This window comes from Eptesicus fuscus, chromosome 9 (genome assembly GCF_027574615.1).
Source record: "Eptesicus fuscus isolate TK198812 chromosome 9, DD_ASM_mEF_20220401, whole genome shotgun sequence".
Taxonomy (NCBI): domain Eukaryota; kingdom Metazoa; phylum Chordata; class Mammalia; order Chiroptera; family Vespertilionidae; genus Eptesicus; species Eptesicus fuscus.
Window position 1 is genome coordinate 30,624,584 of NC_072481.1, and position 22,751 is coordinate 30,647,334.

General features: G+C 55.5%; 1 protein-coding gene across 2 annotated transcripts in view; it reads right to left on the reverse strand.

Moving 5' to 3' along the window:
- Positions 1-11,591, reverse strand: part of KCNQ4 (potassium voltage-gated channel subfamily Q member 4) — a 54,844-nt gene extending 43,253 nt beyond the window's left edge. For both annotated transcript variants that reach the window (XM_054720469.1, XM_008151298.3), the window contains exon 1: positions 11,278-11,591. In XM_054720469.1, the coding sequence (XP_054576444.1) occupies positions 11,278-11,591 (314 nt within the window). The remainder of the gene's footprint in view (positions 1-11,277) is intronic.
- Between the last annotated feature and the right edge of the window lie 11,160 nt (positions 11,592-22,751).

A 22,751-nucleotide genomic window follows, 5' to 3' on the forward strand; every position in this document is an offset into this window, starting at 1 on the left:
ACACCCTCCCCCCCACGTATACCTTGGGTGCCCTCAGCTACCCCGCCTACTGCAGCCCTGCAAATCCGCTCCCACCATCTTGCACCACAGACTCCTTGCACACTCAGGGCCTCTCACACCACAGACTCCTTGCACACTCAGGCCCTCTCACACCACAGACTCCTTGCACACTCAGTCCTTCACACTACAAACACCTTGCACACTCAGGCCCTCTCACACCATAGATTCCTTGCACACTCAGGCCCCTCATGCCACAGACTCCCTGCACACTCGGGCCCTCTCACACCACAAACTCCTTGCACACTCAGGTATTCACACTACAAACACCTTGCACACTCAGGCCCTCTCACGCCACAGACTCCCTGCACACTCAGGGCCTCTCACGCCACAGACTCCCTGCACACTCGGGCCCTCTCACGCCACAGACTCCTTGCACACTCAGGCCCCTCACACCACAGACTCCCTGCACACTCAGGGCCTCTCACACCACAGACTCCCTGCACACTCAGGGCCTCTCACACCACAGACTCCCTGCACACTCAGGGCCTCTCACACCACAGACTCCCTGCACACTCAGGCCCCTCACACCACAGACTCCCTGCACGCTCGGGCTTATTCACTGCCTCCTGGCTGTGTGGCAGCATACAGGCTGAACCTTTAGGCTTCAGTGTCCCCTTCTGTACAATGGAGTAATGACAGTGCCTACCTCCTAAGGCTCTTGCAAGAATTAAATGAAGTGGCATGTGGAGAACACCTGGCACAATACCTGGTACAGATTGGACCATGAATCTTATCACTGCATGAGAGCTCTGTTAGAACAGAGCCTGGCTCCCGGCAGGAGCGTTGTGCTGCCTTGGAGGTCCCCAGGCCTCCGGCCTGTCTGGGACTCCTGAGGAAAGGCCTCGCCAGTCTGATCGAGGTGCTCTTACAGGGCCTTGTACCCCCACCCACGCCCACAAAGTCCCTTCCTCAGGGCTCAAACCTCAGGCCAGGACCCAAGAGAAGAGGAAGATACGAACAGCAAAAGCACACTAAGCCCTCTGTTCTTCACAGCACCTGTAGTTAAGGAAGCACTTGATGCAGGAGGCAGCCTGGTGAGGTGGGCAGGCAGAGATGATAATCGTCATTCTACATGGACAGAAGCTGGAGCCTCAGAAAGGTTCAGTCACCTGCCTGGGGTCACACAGCTTTTAGGAAGCAGAGGCGGGAACCAAACCCCAGCCTGCTGACTCCCCGTCCGGTGCTCCTTTAACTGAGTGAGGGGTGAGCGCTGATTCTGGCTGACTCTACCCCCTTGATAAGAGTCCTGCCTAGGCTGGTCCTCAGTGCACTCCGGGGCGGGCAGGCCCCAAGGCTCAGAGTATCCAGTGGAGACTGGGGCTCCATGCCTTTAATCCTTCCATTCCCAGCCAGACTCCTCCCACTCTGGCCCCAGCGCTCTGGAGGGAGGAGGCAGGAAGGCGCCCAAGCCCAGGGATTTCACGCACCGGTAAAATTTTCAAAAACACTTTGGGGACTGCGTAAGGTTGTCAACTTTTTATTTTGCCAAGTAAGGACATTTAAAAAAACTCCCAGCCCCATCGTTTCATAAAAGAAAGGACATAATCTCAGACGAAAAGACAGTCCTTTAAATGGAATAAATTTAGCTTTCTGAGAGTCATCCTGCTGTCCTTATTTCCCTCTGTTTCGCCTTAGGCCACTGAAAACTGCCACGGGTCTGCTGACGCCTCTGAGAACCACTTGGAGCTTGGGCTCGGGAGTCACACTGACATGGATTCCATTCCCAGCTCCACCTTGGACAAGCTGGTACACATTATTTCTCCTCTGAGCCTCAGTTTCCTATCTGCGAAATGGGAACAATAACAGGGCCTGCCACACAGAGGTGGTGGGAGAACTAAATGGCCTCGTGTTTGTAGAGCATGAGCTCATGGGAAGAGATCAGTCAGGCTCTGCTTCCCAGCCAGTGGCACTTCCCTGTTCTGACTCTGCAGATCCTGAAGCGAAGAGGGTAGGGGAAGAGAGTCCCACCCCAAAGCCGATGTTCTAGCTTCTGCCTCCCCCCGGAGTGCACTCAGGACTAAAACCATGAGAGCTGCCAGCTCAGTGCCTGCACGCAGAGGACCTAAGGGTCCTTTATCCGATTTCTCTCTAGTTGGCAAAACCCTTCTCATCCTAACAGCCAGCTCCAATGCCACCTTTATTTCCTGGCTCAGCAAACACTCACTAATTACCAGCCATGTGCCAAGCACTGTGCTCAACCCCCACCACTCAGACCTCATCATCTGATGCGAGAGAGCGCCGAGGAGCACACAGGGGTGGCTGAGCAGAGCTCTGGGGACTCCGAAGGCTCCCAATCCAGCCCAGAGTGGGCGTGGGCAGGGAGCACATCCATGAAGAGGTGATGCTCAAACTGGGATTTGAAGGATAAATAGGAGTTTGCTAGATTTGCTAGATGATGGGGTGGGTGAGAGGGGCAGGAGTTTAAGGCAGAAGGAAAAGTACCTGGAGCCTTAAGTAGCACATTTGGGGGCACCACAAGTTGTTTCTTAGGGAAAGAGCAAAAGGAACTTGAGGGAGGGCGTTCCTGACTTGGGCACTGGGGGTGGAGGAGTCACTGGGGGCAGGGGGAGCGGGTTGGAAGGCAATGATGATTTTGAGGAAGGGAGTGAGGAGGTGAGGTGTCCACAGGCAACTACACGGTAAAGCTCAGGGAGGAAACTGCAGAGAGGGAGGAGGTCGTCACAGAGGTGACCCCGAATGTCACAAGAGTGTATGAGAACCCCCTCCATGGAAACTGCAGAGAGAGGAGGGCCCAGGACAGAGGCCTGAGGAGCCCCAACATTCCTGGGGCAGAAAGAGCAGGCAGAGTTGCTGACAGAACTGAATGGAAAGAGCCAGACAAGTTGACCAGAGTCAAGGGAAGAGCGTGTTCAAGAATGGGGAGCCCAGGGGACTCTGGGTTTGAATCCCTTCTATACAACTATTACTACGTTAACCACGGGCCCTAATTTGTCTATCTGTAAAATAGGGCTAATATATATTTTTAATATATTTATTGATTTCAGAGAGGGAGAGAGAGAAACATCAATGATGAGAGAGAATCACTGATCGGCTGCCTCCTGCACGCCCCCTACTGGGGATCGAGCCCACAACCCAGGCACATGCCTCTGGCCGGAATCAAACCTGGGACCCTTCAGTCCGCAGGCCGTCGCTCTATCCACTGAGCCAAATCGGCTAGGGCAGGGCTAATATTTTGTAACAAAAAAGGAGGCTGAAGTAGGGGGAGGGGCTGGCACCCTCCATGGGCCTTGACAGCATCCCCAGGCTGAGCCTCCCTCCCTCTGCCAATCCCTGGGCCACACTCTCCTCCCCCATCTTCTGTCTCTCCCAGCAGACTGCCACCAGTCCCCAGAGGACAAGAACTGGATGAGTGAATGAAATCAGGGGGCTGCTCCTTCCCGCTGAGATCAGGGCGGAAGTGGGAGGCAGCTTTCCTGGGCTCTCGGCTACTCCAGCATGAGAAAGGGAGGTGGAGAAGCCCATGTGTGCTGTGTCCTTGGGCAACATGTCCTTTCTCCTGGCCTCAGTTTGCCCATCTGTGAAATGAAGCTGTGGATCTGCTTTGGCTCTGAGGCCCCTCTGGCTCTGGGCTCTGCAGCAGTACGAATGGCAAAGGGGTGAGGGTATTCCCGAGCTGCTGGTCCTGCCTGAAGGAAGGAGGTCCCACAGGGGTCTGGGTCCCCTTTGCGCCCAGGGACTGGTCCCTCCGGAAGAGGGTGGCAGCCAGGCCAAGGAGGGCAAGAGCAGAGGCGCTGGGGATTGTGCTGACAAAGCTGTTCCTTCTCCCCTCCTTTCCTCCCTACCCCCTCCCCTCCCTGGGGACAGCCGAGCCCAGCAAAAAATAAACCCGAAGACGATGACCTGGACGGGCTGAGGCTCCCAGGGAGGAGGACAGGGAAGGGAGGGTGGAGGGGAGGCAGCCCGTGCCCACCCACCCTCCAAAGCCAAGTGCTTGATCTGATCCGTTCCCCTCCCTGGGAGGCTCTATCTGCTCCCCATCCTTCCTAGTGTAAGGGCAGGGTGCCACTCACTTCACAGGGACAGTAGTCAGAGTAACTCTCGTCCAGTCCCGCTGGACACGAGCCCCCGAGTTTTGGAAAGAGTACCCCAGGGAATCTCACTCTACCTCCTGGTTATTGGGCAGTCCCTCCTGCTGTCTGACCTCCATCCCTTTTGCTTCAGTGGGAACTTTGGTCCATTTGTTTCCAGCAAGCTTTCCCCCTGTCCTACCAGCCTGCCCTAGATGTCCAAGGAGTCTCAGAATAAAGTGCCCCAGATTTTCCTGCAGGGATTGGGGTTGACCCCACTCCACCCACTGTCGCCCAAATCTCCAGAAGGGAGGGAAGAGAGAAGGAATCGCTGAGCTCCCTGCTCCCTTTGCCTCCTTCCCTCCCTCAGGCGCTGCCCACGGATTCCCAGCCCAATTAGTCTGCTGCCTGGGGCTGCCCCTCCTTCCTCACCTCCCAGGTGCCAACCCCCAGGGCACACAGATCCTGCCCTGGGGACAGAGTTGCCCAGAAAGCCTGGAGTCTTGGGGGGGTGGGGGGCTTTCTGGGGGGTCTCAGAGGTCTGACCTGCATCCTCTCCCCAAACCCTCCGAGCCGGGGCTGGGGAGCAGGCAGCCCTCTGGGTATTGCCTGATCTCTGAGAAAGCCAGGAAGAAGGTGCTGAAAGAACTCCCTACCCCCAGTCCTACAAGAGGGGGGCCGCATCGGCTCCCATTCATCCAGAGTCCCTCTGTGGCCAGCAGCCCTGCGTGTCCACTCCCCGGTTTATCCCACTTGACAGAGGGGATAGTGAGGCTGGGGTTGGGGTAGAGGGGGCACCTTTTCAGTAAGTGTTGGGACTGAGATCCCTAAATCTCCTTTGGGGTTCCCTGACCCCATTCCCCAGGAGAGAGTGGGGATTGCCCTCTTTTCCCAGGGGTCCCTGGCTGTCCCCGAGCCCCAAGGCTCCACTTCCACCTCCCTGGGGCCACGCTAGCCGCACCATCTGACAATAAGGCCCACACCTTGGCCTCCCAGCGACACTCTCACATACATGCTCCTCCCCTACACACCGGCAGGCTCACGCCCACGCCCGGACCTCTCTGCAAGTGCCTGGGAGGGAAGGCAGGAGAGGCTCAGCAGTCTCCTCGCTGTGCCCCCTCCCCGCTCCCAGGAAGGGCCCACGCACGGTCTACCTCCCTCTGCCTCCCCAGGCCTGGTACACAGTGAACGCTCTTTATATTTGTCACATGAAGGAAGGAGTAAATGAATAAAGTCCTAAGGACCCAGGCTGGAGTCCTGGTGCCGCCATGCACTAGCTGTGTGACCTCGGGCAGGTGGGTGAGGACCACACTCCAGCCTCGCTTTAGTCACGTGTGAAATTAGGGTAATAATCATGCCCGCCTGCTATCGGGCGCGGCACGTTCTAGATGCTCCTCAGAAGTGCACAAAGCCGCATCCCCAGGCTTCCCACGGAGAGCTGCTCACCCAGCGCACAGCCCCTACTCTCTCCCGCACACCCAGACACTCGCCTCATTGTGCTGAGCCAAGGACACCGGCAGACCGCTGCCTGGGAAGGGAATGACAATCACGACCACGATAACAATGGTGATGATGATGATGGCGAGCATTTGAGTCAGGTGCTTTAACTCATTTAGCTCTGACAATCCTAGAGGCGGCTATTATTATTCCCTTTTTACAGATGAGAAAACGGAAGCGCAGAGAGTTTAAGTAACTTGCCCAAGGGCACGTAACTACTAAGGGTAGAACCAGAAACGAACCCAAATCTGTCAGACTCGGACCCCATGCGCTTAACCCCCTGCAGGGCAGTCTCTGGAGAAATGGTAAGTCCCTCCTCTTCCTCCACTCCAGCCCCACAAATCCCACAGCAGGGGCCATAATGAGGCGCTGCCGCCAGGTCAGACACACAGAATTCCCTGCTGGGCCCCCTAGCCCACAGAGGGCCAAAGGCCCACCCACATGGGTGCAGGGGAGGAAACTTCTAGCCAGGGACATTCCCAGCTCGGCCTCCCTCTGGGGGTGGGGACAGGGGCAGGGCCTTAGGGACCTGCAGAGCCTTGCTCTCGCCCCGCTCCCTGCGTTTTCTGCTCCCTTGACTGGCTCAGAGAACCTTCAATTAATCACCCACTCAAGGTGCTGCCATCGCCCAAGAATGATCACGTCTTGAAACATTCTTGGCTCCAGCCTTCTGAGAACAGAGGCTTCTGCAGCAATAGGGATTGAAGTCAGACACCAGCAGGGCTTCCTCAATGGCCAGAATGAATGTACTATGGAGCTGGGGTGGGGTGACCCACAATGAGAAGTCTAACCTGCTCCAGTGATCCCCAAAGCAGAACTCAGGAAGCGGGGAGCAAAGGGGTGTAAGGGAGAGGGAAAGGGCTAGAAGGCTGGCAGGATGGTCTCTTCACTCACGCTTTCTTACAAACAAAAGGTCAGGGGCTGAAAAACGGCAGCACGAAACTGGAGTTTGCGTCACACTCCGAGACTTTTCCCATCACAAGGCCCAGTTCTTGGAGCATCCCTCTTCTCCATTGATTGGGGTGAGGAAACATATTATCAAAAGTCCTGATCTGGGAGGCAGAAGGCCTGGGTTCCTCACACAGTTCTACCCTGACCACCAAGTGTGACCTTAGCTAAGGATCTGCCCCTCTCTGTGCCTGGACACAGCCACCAGTCCACCACAGGGCTGGACAGAGGCTCTCAGAGGGCCCTTCAGGAGGAGCAAAGACCAGCAAAGTTCTAGGAAGCCAGCCACCCGGCTCGCACACGGTCTGAGGTGGATGCATACACAGACCCGCAAGGTGAGGATAGCCACGCCCACCTCAGCCCTGCGGAAGGACGCAGGAAGGGGTTGGTAGAGAGCACTTAGCACGGTGCCCAGCACAGAGCTGGTGCTCCACCCTCCAGCAGAGATTGCAGTTCAAACTTTAAGAGCCAACCCAGGTGGCTGCAGGGCAACCCTGCAGTGTGGACAGGCGAAGGCAACACACCCACGGAATGGCCCACTCCGTTCTGTCCTAAAAGTCGAGGCTAGGGCCAAGAACCAAGTATGTGTGTGAAGTCCGTGAAAACGTGGGAGCAGCCGTGCATTAGATTTCTGGGCCTTTGGGACATTCACGGCTATGCGTGTCCACGTTGCAGTGCATGAGACAGACAGACGGGTGTGTTGGAGGGATGTGTGTGTGTGCAAAGCCTTGCGCGGCAAAAGTGTGATTGCATTGGGTGAGGCTGGGCAGTTTCCACTCAATTCCACAAAATCCTGCCACTACCTGCCTCCTGTGCACTGGGTGCTGGGGACAGAAGGACGAATGACACAGGAGTGCGGCTCCTGAGGAGCCTGGAGGTGGGGTGCTGCTGAAGCTGAGGTGCAGGAGAAAGACCGCTCCCAGTCAGACCCAGCTCTGTGCCGGGCTCCGCCAAGCGCACTGGGAGACTTCTGAGCCTCAGTTTCCTCGCCTGCAAATGAGGAGGATGACCGCGCCCACCTCAGCCCTGCTGAAGGACGCGTGCGTGGTCTATACAGAGCACTCAGCACGGTGCCCAGCACAGGGCTGACGTTCCACGCGCCATCAGAGATTGCAGGTCAAACTTCAGGAGCCAACCCAGGTGGCGGCAGGGAGAGGGCAGGTCCCTGACAGGGAGTCAGGAGTTTTCGGGTCTGGTCCTGTATCTGCCACTGATTTACTGTGCGACTATGATCTCTAGAGCCTCAGTTTTCTCAGAAGCAAAATGGGGCTGTCACCGGTGAGGACCCACCTAGCAGGGATGCCTGAGGGCTGTGGGTACCTTTGCTGGATTATTTCCAACCCAGGTGATGTGCCTCCACAGATGGTCAGGGGGAGCTTTGGTGGGCCGGGATTAGGAGCCTGAGGGCCCAGGAGCAGCCACCACCTCCTCTCCTCCCCATTCCCACAGCTTTTGACCCCAGGGACAAGGCTGACGGAGGATGTTTACAGAGCGTAAACCTTCACATAGAGAAAGTCTGCTGGGCCGCTGGGGGCTGGGAGCCGCAGAGTCTCACAGGGGCTCGAGGAAGACGGGGCGCCTGGGGCTGTGCTCCATCCCAGCCCCTTTCAGCCTCTGACTTCCAAAGGGAAGGCAGGGTGGCCCTTGACAGGGTGCAGCAAGGTGAGCATTCCTCCGAAGGCTTGGAAAGCATCATGGGCAGCGATGTGCTATTGCTCAAAATTCAGAGAGAAAGAGGGCCGGGGAAGGGCTGAGGGCTTAAATCAGGGGCCAGGGTACAGGGAGGAGGCAGGGGCTCGGTGACAAGATGAAGGGCCTACCGAGAGGAGGAAGAGCTCGGAGAGGGGCCAGCAATCCCTCATTCTAGACCTCACCACGGAGAAGACAGGAGTCAGTGGTTCCCACTTGCCAGAGCCGCAGCTGCTGGGAGGAGAGGTGGACTCAGGACTTGTCCTCTGGGCAATCTCCCACACCTCGGTGCCAGAAAAGCCGCAGGTCTGTGGGGGCCCAGTGGGACCTGGCTAGCAGGTGTGAGGGAGGTGTCTCCTGGGGTGAATGAACCCAGCTCACCCCAATTCCCTCCTTCCTCTGCCCTTCTCTACCAGGCTTTTCTGTTGGGCCCCTCCTACCAGGGCCAGAGGCTCTGGAAGGGGGTCCGCTAGCTGTGCTCACTGGACTCCCCTCACTTGGGCTGCCTCTGAGCGTCACTGGGGAAGGGGGAAGGATTTGACCAAAAGTGCCCCTGTAGGACTAAAGTCCAACGGCAGGAGGCACTTCCTGGCTCACCCATGACCCAGCCATGCGTGACCGAGAAACCCCACCTCTGAAGCTCTTGAAGAACACCCATCCCTCGGGCTCCAACTGGCTCTTGCCGCTCACCCAGCTCTTTCCCACCCATTACCTCGTCCAAGAGGGAGGACACAAGGCTGGGGATGCTTCCTACTTTCATGGCCTAGAGTTCTAGAGCTCAGAGAGGCCCAGTGATCAGCCCAAGATCACACAGCACGCAAGAGGTGGGGCTCCTGATCCCCCAACTCCTTTGATCTCTAAGACAAGTGACCAATCCCCTGAGATCTCGGCGCATTTGCTCCCCCAGAACTCCTCAGAGATGCCTCCACTCCGGGCTCCTGGAGACAAGTGGTCAGAACAAGCACGCCCCTGGCCAGGGCATTCCTGGCATCCAGTAAGGCAGGATGTGGGGCAAAGGTACCAGCGGATTTAGCTCCTAGGGAGGAAGGAGAGGCCCTTCCAGAGGAGGTGAAGACCGTGGCCGGCTGGGGGCCATGAGGCGGGTCCTTCGCCTTCAGTGATCCTTGTGAGGGCTGAGAGACAAGGCCTGAAGGCTAAGGACCCCACCTCAGTCCCTGTCGGCTTCCCCAGGCCCAGCCATGGCTTGGGAAAATGTCGTCTCCCAAGAGGGTCCCACGGAGGGCGCAGCTGCTCCCTGCGGGGTATCTCACCCTTCTTGGGCATCCCAGGCTGCAGTGTGGGCAAGGGCACCAGAATGCAGCCACTCTTACTAGCAGTCCCCGCCCCTCACCCCCAACCCCACCATCTCGCATTATCCCAGCACAGAACCCCCGTCACTCCCACAGCTCTCTCGGCAGCAAAGATACTCATCCAAGGCCTCTCAGTGGGCACTGGGGGTCAGGCTTCTCTTAACTGTGACCCTGACCCCGAGTCTAACCTCAGGTCCTCCGCAATCTTAACTCTCTGCCCCCGGCCTAGCCTAGCAGGGGTCGCTGCATGAAGCCAAGGCTGCCACCCCAGGAGCTTATGGCTGAGGGTAAGCTTCCTCTACCCTCCCTGCGGACAGGGCATCCTTTGCCAGCATTTCTCCCCTCCACCTTTGAAATTCTGTTAGGACTGGGCAGAGGCAGCAAGCAGGGACAGGAAGGAAGACAGACCGAAAGATGATGGGAACCGACAAGTAGAAGAACGAGATAATCAGGTGGACAAGCAGATAGACAGATGGGCAGACAGGCACACAGATAACTGGACAGGTCTACAGAGGGAGGGACGCAGACAAGGAGAAGGACTGCCGCACAATTGGGTGGAGAGATGAATGGACAGGCCAATTCGCACACAGGTGGAAACTCAGTCTGGCGGAGGGACAGCCAGGCAGGCAGAACTGTCCGAAGTCAGGAAGACAGGCAAGGAGACCACTCAGGAGACCCCAAGACCAACGGGTCCTCTCTGGGGGCAGTAAGGAGGGATTAACAGCAGCACATTTTCCAGGAACCGGAGGTCTCTATCCGGCACCTCCCAGCGTCCCAGAGCCAGGCCTGGCCCTTCAACTGATATCGGTGGGGCCTCTCATGTTCCCGGCCAGCCAGGCCGTCCCCCAAGACTGCGCTCTGAGCTGCCAAAATTCACTCTTTACATCCAAGAGGGGTCAGTGTTTTTGAAAGTTGTAGGAGCTGGTGAGGGGGGGAGGAGGGAGGCAACAGCGTCAGTGTTTCCAAACCTACCCCTCTCCTCTTTCTTTTTCCCCTGGGGTGCCCAGAGCCAGGCCTGGTGCAGCGGCCAGTGAGCTGGGCAGGCTGGCCAGCCAGGCCGCAGGCAGACAGGGCAGCCTGCTGCTGCTGGAAAGTTGAGGGTGGGGGGGGGAGACTGAGTGAAGAGTCAGATAAGTCAGACAGCACACATGAGTGTCAGGGCTGGGGGGCTCACCGGGACCCCCAAACACCTATAATCGGGAGCCTGCCCTGGGATAGGGTGGACACCTTCCCTGGGGAGGGGTATCTCCAAGGGGAGCCCAGGTGGGAGTCCAGTGTAGTGACAGAGCTGGGGAGAAGGTGACCGGAAGTGTGTGGGGGCCAAAGGGCCCTCTTTGTGTCTGGGACGCGGGGACAGAGGTGAGGACGAGGAAAGGGGAGCCCCACTGTAGCGGCTCCAGATTGCAGAGACGATGACGGACAAGAAACTGCATGTGGGAGCACCTGGGACAGAGGAGCAGGGGGGTGGAGGTCAAGATGGAAATAAGGAGTTGCAGTGGGAGAGGTCAGAAGCGAGTTGAAGTCGGGATCAAGGCTTGGAGATTGGGGGTTAGGGTCAGGCTGGGGGAATCAGTCATGGAGCTCAGGCCTAGGGGACCGGGTGAAAATGAGGGTCGGCCGTGGGGGTTGGGGACAGAAGGCGGAGCCAGGGTCCGGCGGCGGACCCAGGGGAGTCCAGGCTCCCGCGGGCGCCGGGTGGAGCGAGAGCGCGGGGTAAGGCCGGGGGCGCGGGTCGGCAAACTCACATGAAGACGTGGTAGACGAAGGCCCAGCCGCGGGGTCGCTCCAGCACGTTGTAGACCCAGTTCTGCAGGCGGCGGTAGCGCTTCTGAGAGGCCGAGGAGCGCTGGCCGCAGGCGGAGCCCGAGCCGGAGCCCGGCCCCGGGAGGGGCGCACCCGGAGGCAGGGGGCTGCCCAGGAGGCCCAGGCGGCGCGGGGAGCCGCCCCCGCCCGCCTCGCCCTGCTCGCTCTGCACGGCTGTGAGAGCTACCAGCTCGGCGCGGGGGGCGTCCCCGGGCGGGGGGGCCAGGCCGAGGCGGCGCGGGGGGGCCTCGGCCATGGAAGGCGCCTGACGGGGGCCGGGGCCGGGGCCGGTCGGGGCGGGGGCGCGCGCGCGGGGCGCTTAGCGGCACATGGCTCGGACCCGAGGCCGGCGGGGCGGCCCGGGGAGGGCGCAGGCAGCGGGGGCTAGGGTCCGGGCAGGGGCCTCGCCGGGGCCGGGGGCGGGCGCTCGGAGCCTGGGGGCCGCCGGAACCCGCACTGACCGCCCGCTTCCCCGGCGACTGGGGCGGCTCTTTCCGACTCCAACTCTCTTATTACGCGCTCCATGCCGCTCGCCTTTCCACCTGCCCAGGCGCGCTGCTCACATGTCACCCTCCCCGCCCCGCCCCTCCCCCGCCCGCCCCCGCCCGCCCCGCGGCCGCCTTCCCAAATCGGGAGGGAGCGAGCGAGCCAGCCGGCGGGGCGGAGGGAGGGGACGCGCGGCGAAGGCAGCGGGCCGGGGCGCAGCGGCCGCGCGGGCCGCCCGGTCGATGCCTTGACCCGACCGCGTGGCGGCGGGCCCGGGGGCAGCGCGCGGGGCCACGAGGTCGGCCGTGGGCCAGGGGCGTGCACGGCCGCGAGTGGGCTGTGTGGCCCCGAAGGCCGGGCTGGAACGCCTCCTGTGTGATCGTGGGAAGTGGGGCGGGGAGGGTGGAGTTGCGGCCGCGGTCGCGGATGGCACACGTGTCGTGTGGAGTTTGGGTGTGAGTGGATGCAGAAGTGTTCGCTGTCCGTGCAGAATGGGTGGCCGTGGGTCTGCCAGGTGGTGGAACTGAGTCGGTTGGAGGCGTGGGCTGTGGGTCCGGTGTGGGAGGGTGTGAAGATGGGTGTGCAGATGGGTGTGCAGAGTCCGGCCGCCTGGGTGTTGGCAGTGGAAGCAATTAGCTGTGTCCCCTCGGGTTGTGCCCTTTACGCTCTGTGCGAGGTGTGGAAAGTGTGCGGTGAGCGTGTGGCTGGGTGAGCAGCTCGGACCCGCAAGGCCCGATGCCCACGCGCTGCCAGGTTGTGCCAGTGCGTGCGGCACAGCGGGGCTCCGTTTTCCCTCCCGCCCACCTCCCGCTCCGAGCTCCTTCTTCACGAAGGGGACGCGCCCCCAGGTAGGCCACTCAGCCCCAACAAGAGTCTCCTCTGACAACGGAGCAGGCTCAGTCTGAACCGCTCCGTTGACTTGACCACAGGTCAGCGCACATGGGTGCTAGCAGGGGAACTCTGAGCCAGCGTGCAGCTGGACAGCCGCCCAGAGGCCCACAGAACCCACCCAGAAACGGGGAGACTTTCCACCACCCACTGCCTCTCCCGCGGCAAGTTCTTGGTGCCGGGCCTCCGCTCTCTGGCTGGTAACCGGGGGCGGCCCTTTCGTTCTCTTCGCCTCTCGCCCAGCACAGAGCGGAGATTTGGGTTTCCTCTCCTCCTTCCCTCTTTCCCCTGCGGAAAGCTTGGGCCGCGCCGGCCGCTCCCTCCGCAGGCCCTGCCCCAGGGTGAAGCTCCTCCGCAGCAAACTCTTCCCGTTCCTCCGGAGGATCTCGGGGGACAGAACAGCCAGCGGGAGGGGCAGGAGAGGGGGCGGGAAGGCGAGCTCGATTCTCAGCTGTCAGCAAAGGCGGCATTGATCTGCTGAGCGCCAGTGGGGGAGGGAGGCCAGCAGAGCTGTCAGCGCTCAGAGAGGGGGCCTCAGGGACCTAGGGGTCCCCAAGCTGGGCTTGGCAACCTGTGCACACGCCTTCACCCTTTCCCTCTGCATAGCAGGGCGTGCCTTCTGGGGGCTGACCCGAATTTCTCCTGGGGCTCCTGGCTCCAGGGGCGCCGAGGGCCAGAGTCCGAGGCCTTCATTGGTTAGGGGGGTGAGGGGGGCGGTTTCTGCACCCAGGGCCCAGCTGTGGGTGCAGTGCCTCGCTGGCTAACCCATCCTCTCCCTATGAGCTGAAGCTAGCATCCCCTGAATGTGTGGCACTGCTCTCCCCGAGTCTGGGCCTCATCACGCAGGGCTCATGGCGGTGTGACTAGGGTCTGGGGACCTGAATGGTGGAAAGGAAAGCAGTTGCAAGGAATCTGGGGGTGTCTCAGGGTCTTTCTGAGGCTCGTCCTCTGTGGCAGAAATGGCGGTTGAACCCAGGTTGCCCTGAAATTGGGTCTGTTCTGGGAAATCTGATCCTCAAGCTCAGCGTCGCCTCTGGACCCCACACCTCCCTTTCCATTTGGGGGACTGCAAAGTCCCTTCCTCTCCTTGTGAGGAGCCCTCACTGTGGGGAGCAGGTCTCTCATCATCTTTCCCAACTCCATCTCCAGATTAACCCACCAAAGGCAGGCGGAGGAGAGAGACTGTGGTTGCAGCAAGAGGGATAGGAGTTAGATCTCAGGAGGGACTTTCGTAGGGCACAGAGGCCCGTTTCTCCCGCAGGTATATGTGTAATGGAGGTCAGGCCCACTTTTTAAAGTGGAGACACAGGGAAGTCCTCCTAGGGGGTGAGGGGATGGGGAAGATGGTTCGAGGAGGCTGTAAGCAAAGTTTAGTCGGTGTTGGTATGCGTGGAGAAGCAGTGGAGAAAGTCTGGTCCCCAGAGGACAAGCAGCCACTCACTCGGCTGCCGGCTGCGTCCTGCTCCATCAGATTCCCAAGACGTGACTGGAGAGAGGACTTTCCCCACCGCAGCCCTTAATGACAAAGACGCTTTTCTGAGCAAACAGCTGTCCAGGCTTTCTCGGTCAGCCTCTCCGCTGGAGGGAGCGGGGGAGGATGGGGTGCTGTAGGTTCCCACCCTCCTCTGTCCGTTTCCCCCACCTGTTCCCTTCACCCCTCCCTCAGCAGCTTTCTTCCCACCCCCAGCCCCAACTTCTCTCTCTGGTAACCCTGCTAAAATGTCCCTGTCGGGCCCAGACTCACTCACTGTCCCACCTGGGCAAGTGCCTTCCTGGCTCTGGGTTTCAGTTTCCCCATCTGTACAACAAGAAGGGGGCAGGGCTCCAGGATCTCCTATAATTCATCACTGTCACCATCAGCCATCAATGGAGCACGTATTGATTGAGAAGGAGGGTACGGATGGAGAGGGCTCCCATTTGCAGGGAACCAACTGTGTACCAGGCTCTGCCCCTTCTGGGACCTCGAGCCACCCCTTTGCACACAAAGAAGCTGAGGCTGAGAGGTACGGGGACTCACCTAACGATAACGGCCAGTGGGTGACCCTAGATCTGTCTATGACTTGTTCTCTCCCCTGGCTGGCACCTACCTACTGTGCATGGGGTCCTGGGATCAGTGCCATGGGCTGAGGGGAACCGTAGATGGCCTAATCCTGTTCTCTAGGGCTCACTCCTACCAGGGGCAGAGACTCCCAGGTCTGAGAGGGTTGAGATCTGCACGTGGTTGGGACCAGGGGCCGGGTCCAAGCCTGTCACTGACTCTCAGTGTGACCTCAGGTCACCAAGGGCTTTCTTGGGATGGGAAGGGGTGGTTGAAGTCAGCGGTTTTCAGACTCTATTAGCAAAAAAAAATCCTTTTTACAGACAGAATCATAAGGTAGCACCCCAATGTGTAAAAAGCATTCAATCAGAGTCCCCATCCCCACACCCCTTAGGGTTCCACCCACCAGACTTCCTCCTCCGCCCTCCCCACACCCCAGAAAACGCCTGGGTTTTCTTACAGCCCTTAGGGTTGCTAGAGATCAGGCGAGGGAGACTACCCACAATGGCAGAGGGCGCCTGGGGACAGAGGTGGGGAGAGCTTGGAGAGGCACCGAGAAGCAACAATACTGCCTGCAGCTCACAATGATGAGGCCCATGCTATATGCTAAGCCTCATGCAGGGGCTTCATCTGCATTGTCTATTTCACCATCCCAACAACCCCATGAGGTGATTCTGTTCACACCCCATTTTGCAGGCAAGAAGACTGAGGCTCGGTGAGGAGATTTGTCTAGTACAGCTCTTTACCCTTGTGCTATAGTGTGTGTGAATGGGCAGGTGCAGTGTGAGGATGGGGAGGATGTTATAGAGCACGGGGGAGAAAGAGCGAGCTTGGCAAAGAGGACACAGCAGGTCTTGAATGCTGTGCTGAAGGGTCCAATATGGCCTGATAGGAACCAAGGAGGTTGGCCAGGGCCTGATCCTAGGGCATGGCACAGAGGCTGGGGCTATATAGGAGAGAGCTCAGAGGGGTGGAGGTACCAGCCCCCAGGGCGGCTGGCAGTGCCAGGCACAGAAAGAGCACTGAACTATAAGTCACGGCTGGACTTCCTGGCTCTACCTTTGGACTAGTTGGTGAATTTGGGTAAGTCATTCCACCTCTGCCCCACCTTCCCTGACTAACAGGAGGACTGAAAGCAATAATGCATGGAAGCTCAGCCGGTCTGGCTCAATGGTTGAGCATAGGCCCATGAATCAGGAGGTCATGGTTCGATTCTGGTCAGGACAAATGCCTGTGTTGCAGGCTTGATCCCCAGTAGGGGGAATGCAGGAGGCAGCCAATCGATTATTCTCTCTCATCATTGATGTTTCTCTCTCTCCGTCTCCCTTCCTCTGTCTGAAATCAATAAAAACATACTTAAAGAAAATAATGCATGGAAAAGTCACGATCATGCTGGGAGCTATACAAATGGGAACCATTGATCTTACTGCTCTTTAGGTGTCTGTTTGATGGAGAGGGGAGATGCTGTGAGAATTCCCTAGTCCTCCAGCTCTTCTCAGCCAGAGAAGGGGGTTAGCGTGGAGGGTGTTGGAGTGATGGCATCACAGGCATTATTTCCCTCTAGGGCTCCACCTGCACTGAGAGCAGGAAGAGGAAGTGATGGCATCACAGGCATTATTTCCCTCTAGGGCTCCACCTGCACTGAGAGCAGGAGGAGGAAGTGTGAGAGAAAGACCAGGCCTGCTTCCTTTTCCCAATGAGGCCTGAGAGGAAAAGAGAATTAGGCCGCCCAGCAGGTGAGAGGTGCAGTAGGGCGGCTGGGGAGTTTCTTTCTCCCTAGATCTGGACATGCCACTGAGCTCTCTCCAGCACAGACCATGCAGGCCTGCCCGGCCAGTCTGAGCCATAGGAAGTGAGGACAAAGTAGTGTCGCTGAGCTCAGCGAAAGTGAACCCCCATTGATCCTCTTGTCTGGAGGGGGGCCCACAAGAAGACACTGAGGGAGAAGGGGGTGGGGATATGAAGGTCAAAGCCATCCTTCTCCCACGGCTCCTCCTCCGCTGCCTTCAGGGCTCTGCCTCCTTGATCCCACCTCCTGGAAGACCATGAAGAAGACAACACTCCCGCTGTCCCGCTGGAAGGCTCCATGTTCTCAGCGACAGCCCTTGGCACATGGAAATGAGGAGGAAGGACTTTCCTGAGTTGCTGAGAGTGCAATGGACAAAAGCTTCCCTGCTCCCCACTCCCCTGGTGGATAAGGGCTCAGAATGGGAGATGATGTGAGTAGGAGGGGCTGCAGATTGAGTGACAGGGCCAGGAGGCCCAGACAGTGGGATAGACTTCCAGGTCAAACTTCATCAAACACTTATTGAAGTCCCTTCTCCTTAAAATAGTAAATATACAAGATAAATGCTGGATAATTAAAAACAGCAACAACAGCCCTAACCGGTTTGGCTCGGTGGATAGAGCATTGGCCTGCGGACTGAAAGGTCCCAGGTTCGATTCTGGTCAAGGGCATGTACCTTGGTTGCAGGCACATACCCAGTGGGGGGGTGTGCAGGAGGCAGCTGATCGATGATGTTTCTCTCTCATCGATGTTTCTGACTCTCTATCCCTCTCCCTTCCTCTCTGTAAAAAATAAATAAAATATATATATTTAAAAAAACACAGCAACAACATATCCAAGCTCAAAAACAAGAATGAGAAATCTCTAAGCCAGAAATAAGAGGGAATTCCAGTGGTGAGTAGTATTTGAAGCTCTCCCTCTGAGGAGGGATTCAGGGAAGGTGGGTCAGAGGTGGAAGTATATTTGCAGACCCCATCAGTGGTATAGTAGGCTCCCTGCTTAAAGTGGGACCTGGGAGAGTGCTGCCTGCCATAAACAGACTAAAATAGCTCCGCCTGCTTGCTACCTACCTTGGCTTTGGATAGAAAGGGTGCCCATGTGAGTATGATACCTCAAGCCTGTCCACATGGGGGCTCAGGAGTTGATATGCACACCATGAAAAATCCCAAGCCAAGACAGTAATATAAGAGCAGGTTTGGGGCTGGTGCACTTCCACATGGCTTGGGCAGATACAACTGAGATATCATCCCTTATGGTAGCCTCCATATCCCATGGCACAGTCAGAAAAAAATGTGCTGAAAATCACTATCTCAAGAATAAACTTCACAACATATAAGAAGTACAATATCTTGAGAGACATCTCTCTCATGGGAGAATTCATACTTAAAGACCTAGAGATAAAGAAGCAATCTGGAAGTAAGTTTAATATAGTTAAAATCTCGAAGAAGATAAAGGGATAGCATTTATAATACCAGAATAGAAAGATCTCAAACAGGGACATGACAAAAACTAGACATTTTAGAAATGAAAACAAAAGTCACTGACATTAAACAAAAAAAGTAGATGGGTTAATAGAGTAAATGCAGCTGAAGAGAGAATTAGTGAAAGAAAAGCTAAACCAGAGGAAATCCTCCGGAACAAATCACAGAACGATAGAGATTACTGAAAGAAAAGAGACATAAAAGATTGAATGAAAAAAATCCAGCATATATATTATTAGTTCCAGGAAAAAATACTGGAAAGAATGACTAAACTCTTTCCAGAAATAGGATGTGAATTTCAAGATTTCAAAGGCCCATAGACTGCCTAGTAAGAGATCTTTAAAAACAAAAATACATCTAGACACCTTGTAGCCAAAGTGTAGAATATCAAGGATCAAAAAGGAAATTCTAAAAGCCAACAGGAGAAAATATGGCTTATCTACAAAGGTCCAATAATTGAATTGACAGTAAGCCTCTCATCGGCAACAACAGATGCCAAGAGAATGGAATGGTATCTTCAGAATGCTAAGAGCAAATAATTGTGGACCCAGAATTCCATACATTGCCAAACCATCATTTAAATACAAAGCAAAATAAAGACATTTGACACATACAAGATCTTAGAAAGCTTCTGTTCCACAGACCTTCACTGTAAGAGAGGCACCGTGGCTTGGGAGAGGGACTGGGAGCTGGAGAGGTGATGGGGCTCAGTGGAGGGCCAGGACTGCAGAGGTTGGGGGAAGCTAGGTTCTGTTTCGGGCCTCCCCTCAGCACCAGCCAGCCAGAGGAGCCCCGCCCAGCTTGGCCCACCTGGAGCTCAGCTCAGGTTCTCCCCTTAAGTGCCAGCCTTGCAGTCCCCTACCCTCTCTTCCTGGGCTGTGGTAGTGTCCCAGCATACAAGCTAGGGAGTAACGCTGCCAGCCCGACTCAGAGGGCCTGGAGGAGGATGCACTCAAGTTGCTCATGTGACCAGGCACTTGACCTCTACCCTAGAGCCCTCTCCACCTGGGAGGTCAGATGCCACCCAACAAGGGCCTATGGATAGCTGGAGAGGTAGGACAAAGGCTAGGTCCCTACCCAGGAGTTGGGGGTGAAGGCTCTCATTCTCTGTAGGAAAGAGAATCATAAACAGCGGGGACAAGACCAATGGGGCTGAACTGGTGGGGACAGAAGGTTTCTTAGAGCATAGGGCTCTACTTAATCAGCTGGTGCCCTTGGGTAATTTCTTAACTTTTCTGAGCCTCAGTTTCTCATTTACAAAATGGAGAGAATACCGACCTAATGAGGATGCAAAGATGAAATGGGATAATCAAGGTACCAAGCTATAGATATCTTTTCCCTCGCAGAAATTTATTTTTTAAAAATTCTCCATTTCATACCCCTGTAGCATTTTATCAGTGCTCAATGAAACATTAACAAGAAAAAAGCAACAGTGAGAGCAGAGGTGGGATGTATGCAGTGTTGAAGGCCGCCTGTGAGGAAGGGTTCATGTTCATTTACTTACTCATCAGTTGCTGTTATTCTTTTGATGTCAAGCCCTAGCCTACATGGGCTCGGCAGGCAGAGATGACCTTGAACTGGAGAACCATAGGTAAGGAAGACAGTCCAAACCAGAAAATTCTAAGAGTGATGGGGGTCTCTTCAGGGCCTAACTTGTATTTTTCGTCTATCTCTTCCATTTCCTCTCCCACCTCTGCCTCCAACCCAACATAAGCTCCATGACAGCATAATCCTCGCCTGGCTTGTTTTCATCTGTCTTCACAATGTCCAAAACAATGTCTGACACACAGAAAGTGCCAAAGAAATACTTGCTGAATGACTGTGTATTTGAGCACTAATAATAGAGACTGTAGAAGTTGCTATGGGAGCATCGAAGAGGTCTTTGCTAACTCCGCTCCAGGTTTCTCAGCAAGGCCCATTAAATCGGGCCTTGATGGACGGATAGGAGATCAATAAGTGGTAAAGGACATTCCAGGCATTGGGGCCAGTACACTCTGAAAACATGGGAGTAAGTTCAGGGACCAGCGAGTAATTGAATGTGGAAGGAGCACACAGTGCAGGAAAGGGGAGTGGAAAGACACCAAACTGGGGCTTTGGGGCCTTGAATGAATTTAAGCTCTTGAAAAGTCCTTATTAAAATCTGACTACCTACCCTGATGTAATATTCTGGAAAGGGTAGTTTTCCAGCCCTCACTGTTGCCCTAGGAAGGTACCTCCCTTCAAAAGTTAAGGGTCTTCCCAGGAAGGGGCCAAGGATCGAGTACCATTGAGAAAAGGGGCAGTCATACTCCAAAAGTCCTAGTCTGGTCTCAAGTTGAATGAGGGTGAGACAAGGCATCTCCCAGAAACTTGGGTGAGTGCTACATGCTGCCCCCTTGTGGCCTCAGCAGAATTGAGCAGCAAGGAAGCCAGCCAGGTGGTCTGTTGGTAATCCCAGGGGCCTCCAGTCTCTTGCATCCGCCTCCAGGAAAATTATCCCAACCACCAGCTGTCCACAGACCAGATCCAATTGCTTCCTTTATTCCACATATACTCAAGGCTGGGCCAATGGGTTTGCGGAAGCAGAGCAAAAGGAGTCAGTTCACATTTAGTAAAGCCTTGTTCTCGTTCTCTCTCTCTCTCTCTCTCTCTCTCTCTCTCTCACACACACACACACACACACACACACACACACACTCACTCTTTGGCCAGAAAGCAGCTGTGTATACACAGATCAGGAGACCAATGTTTTGGTTTCAGCTCCACTCCTATTCATGGAGTGACCTTGGGAAAGTCACTGCACTTCGATGTGTCTCCCATGTCTCAATCTGCAACACAGGGATCACGATCCCTCTTCCTGTCTCCCCTGCAGGGTCATGTGAAGATCATCAGGAGGACGAATGCTGCAAGTGCTAGGAAAAATGTTCAAAGAGTGCTCCGGATGTAAGGGGATCGTGCTGGGTATTAGATAGGGGCTGTCTTGGGCTGCACTGAAGTGTTTGTTTACACCCAGATGGGCCCTGCTGGTGGGGGAAATTTAAAGGGAACGTGCTCAGCAAGGAAGCTGCTTGCCAATCACAACTGATCGAAACCTCCAAGTAAGAATGGAAATCTGTGGAGAAATGGGAACCCATTGACTGGCCTGTGTTTCCAATTATACTTGGATTTTCAGAATGAGTCAAAGAGCAGCAAGGTGGGATGGTTCAGTGGCCTCAATGTGAGAAGGCCAGTAAGCCCTTGAGAGAAAAGTCGAGCTAGAATGAAGAGAACTAGATAAAGAGGAGGGGCACTGAACTTGGGAGCCTGAGGAGCTGCCGGAGACTACTTATGGGGAAGACTTACTGCCTTCTCATGGTGATAGAATCTGCTTCCCCTACCCTGATGACACTGGAGGTACCATGTATTCCAGACCTTAAAACTAGAGAAATCTTTGCTTTTGTAAAAGAATGTCTTTTTTCTTCCTTTTATGGTGTGACTTTTTTTTTTTTTTTTAATTTTAGAGAGGAAGGGAGATAGAAACATCAATGATGAGAATCATTGATTGGCTGCCTCCTGCACACACCCCCTACTGGGGATTAAGCCTGCAACCCTTGACTGGAATCAATCCCAGGACCCTTCAGTCTGCAGGCCAACGCTCTATCCACTGAGCAAACCGGCTAGGGCTGGTGTGACTCTTACCTGGTTCTGGCTCTTTTTGCTTTGGTGGCCCAGAAGCCCAGGATGAAGTGTGAAACCTAGTTCTAACAACTATGTAGATCTTTACAGCCAGACTATTTGTTTTCTATGATCCATTTCCTACTCAATTATATTTTTCCTAATTCTGATCTGTAATATTTTGTTTCATTGTGTATGTTTTCATTGCAAGCCATTCAAATTTGTATGCGTGGAATAAGGTGAAGTACTCTTCGGTCAATGATTGAAAATAAAAGATGACAACGATGTCCAGGTTGACAGTAGATATTTGGTGAGGAATTGTAAGGACATCAGGGTCAGACTTAAAATCATCTAATATTAAAGACTCTTCCCCATCCCCATCTCACACCTTGAGACAGTCCCAAAGAGAAGGGAGTTGCCCAAGTTTTTATGGCATATTACTGTCAGAGAAGAAATTGATACCTACTTTTCCTGACAATCAATTCTCTGATCTTCCCAGACAACGGGCCTCATTCTAGCTGAAAGGATGGCATGGTGAAGGTAAGGAAGACGGCTCCCCATTGGCCACTATGGTCAATGAAGTAGAACGCTCTTTTTATTCCTGTTTCAATTAACAGAATACAGGCCCTGGCTGTAGACCTCCTGTGACCTGCTAGTTGACAAGGGGCTTAGGCTGCCCTCCACGGCAGATACTACTGGGTATGCCCACAGCAGGCAACTCAAAGTGCCAGCCCATGCCAAGACAGGAAAGGAGAGATTTACCTGGGTCCTAGTTTGAAGAATGGAGCTTTCTCATTGACAGATGCTCTCTCTTGACCCTCAACCAAACAGGACATAAGTGAATCTGGCTCATGGCGGTAGCCCAGGACGTAAGGTGGGCAGGGGTCTCTCAGGAGCAAATAGATCCTGCTGAAGTTTATCTTTAAAATTAGCTGAAGACCTCAGTTTGAATTAGATATGTAGTGTAAGTTTCCCTTAGCTTTTTTTCAAAAGGGTCCCCCTCATTCACAGACACCCAACCTGAAGGCAAACAAACCTTTCCAAGCCTTTCCCAAGTCAAGTGGCCCTATGAATGCTGCCAAATACAGAACTCAAGACTCTTAA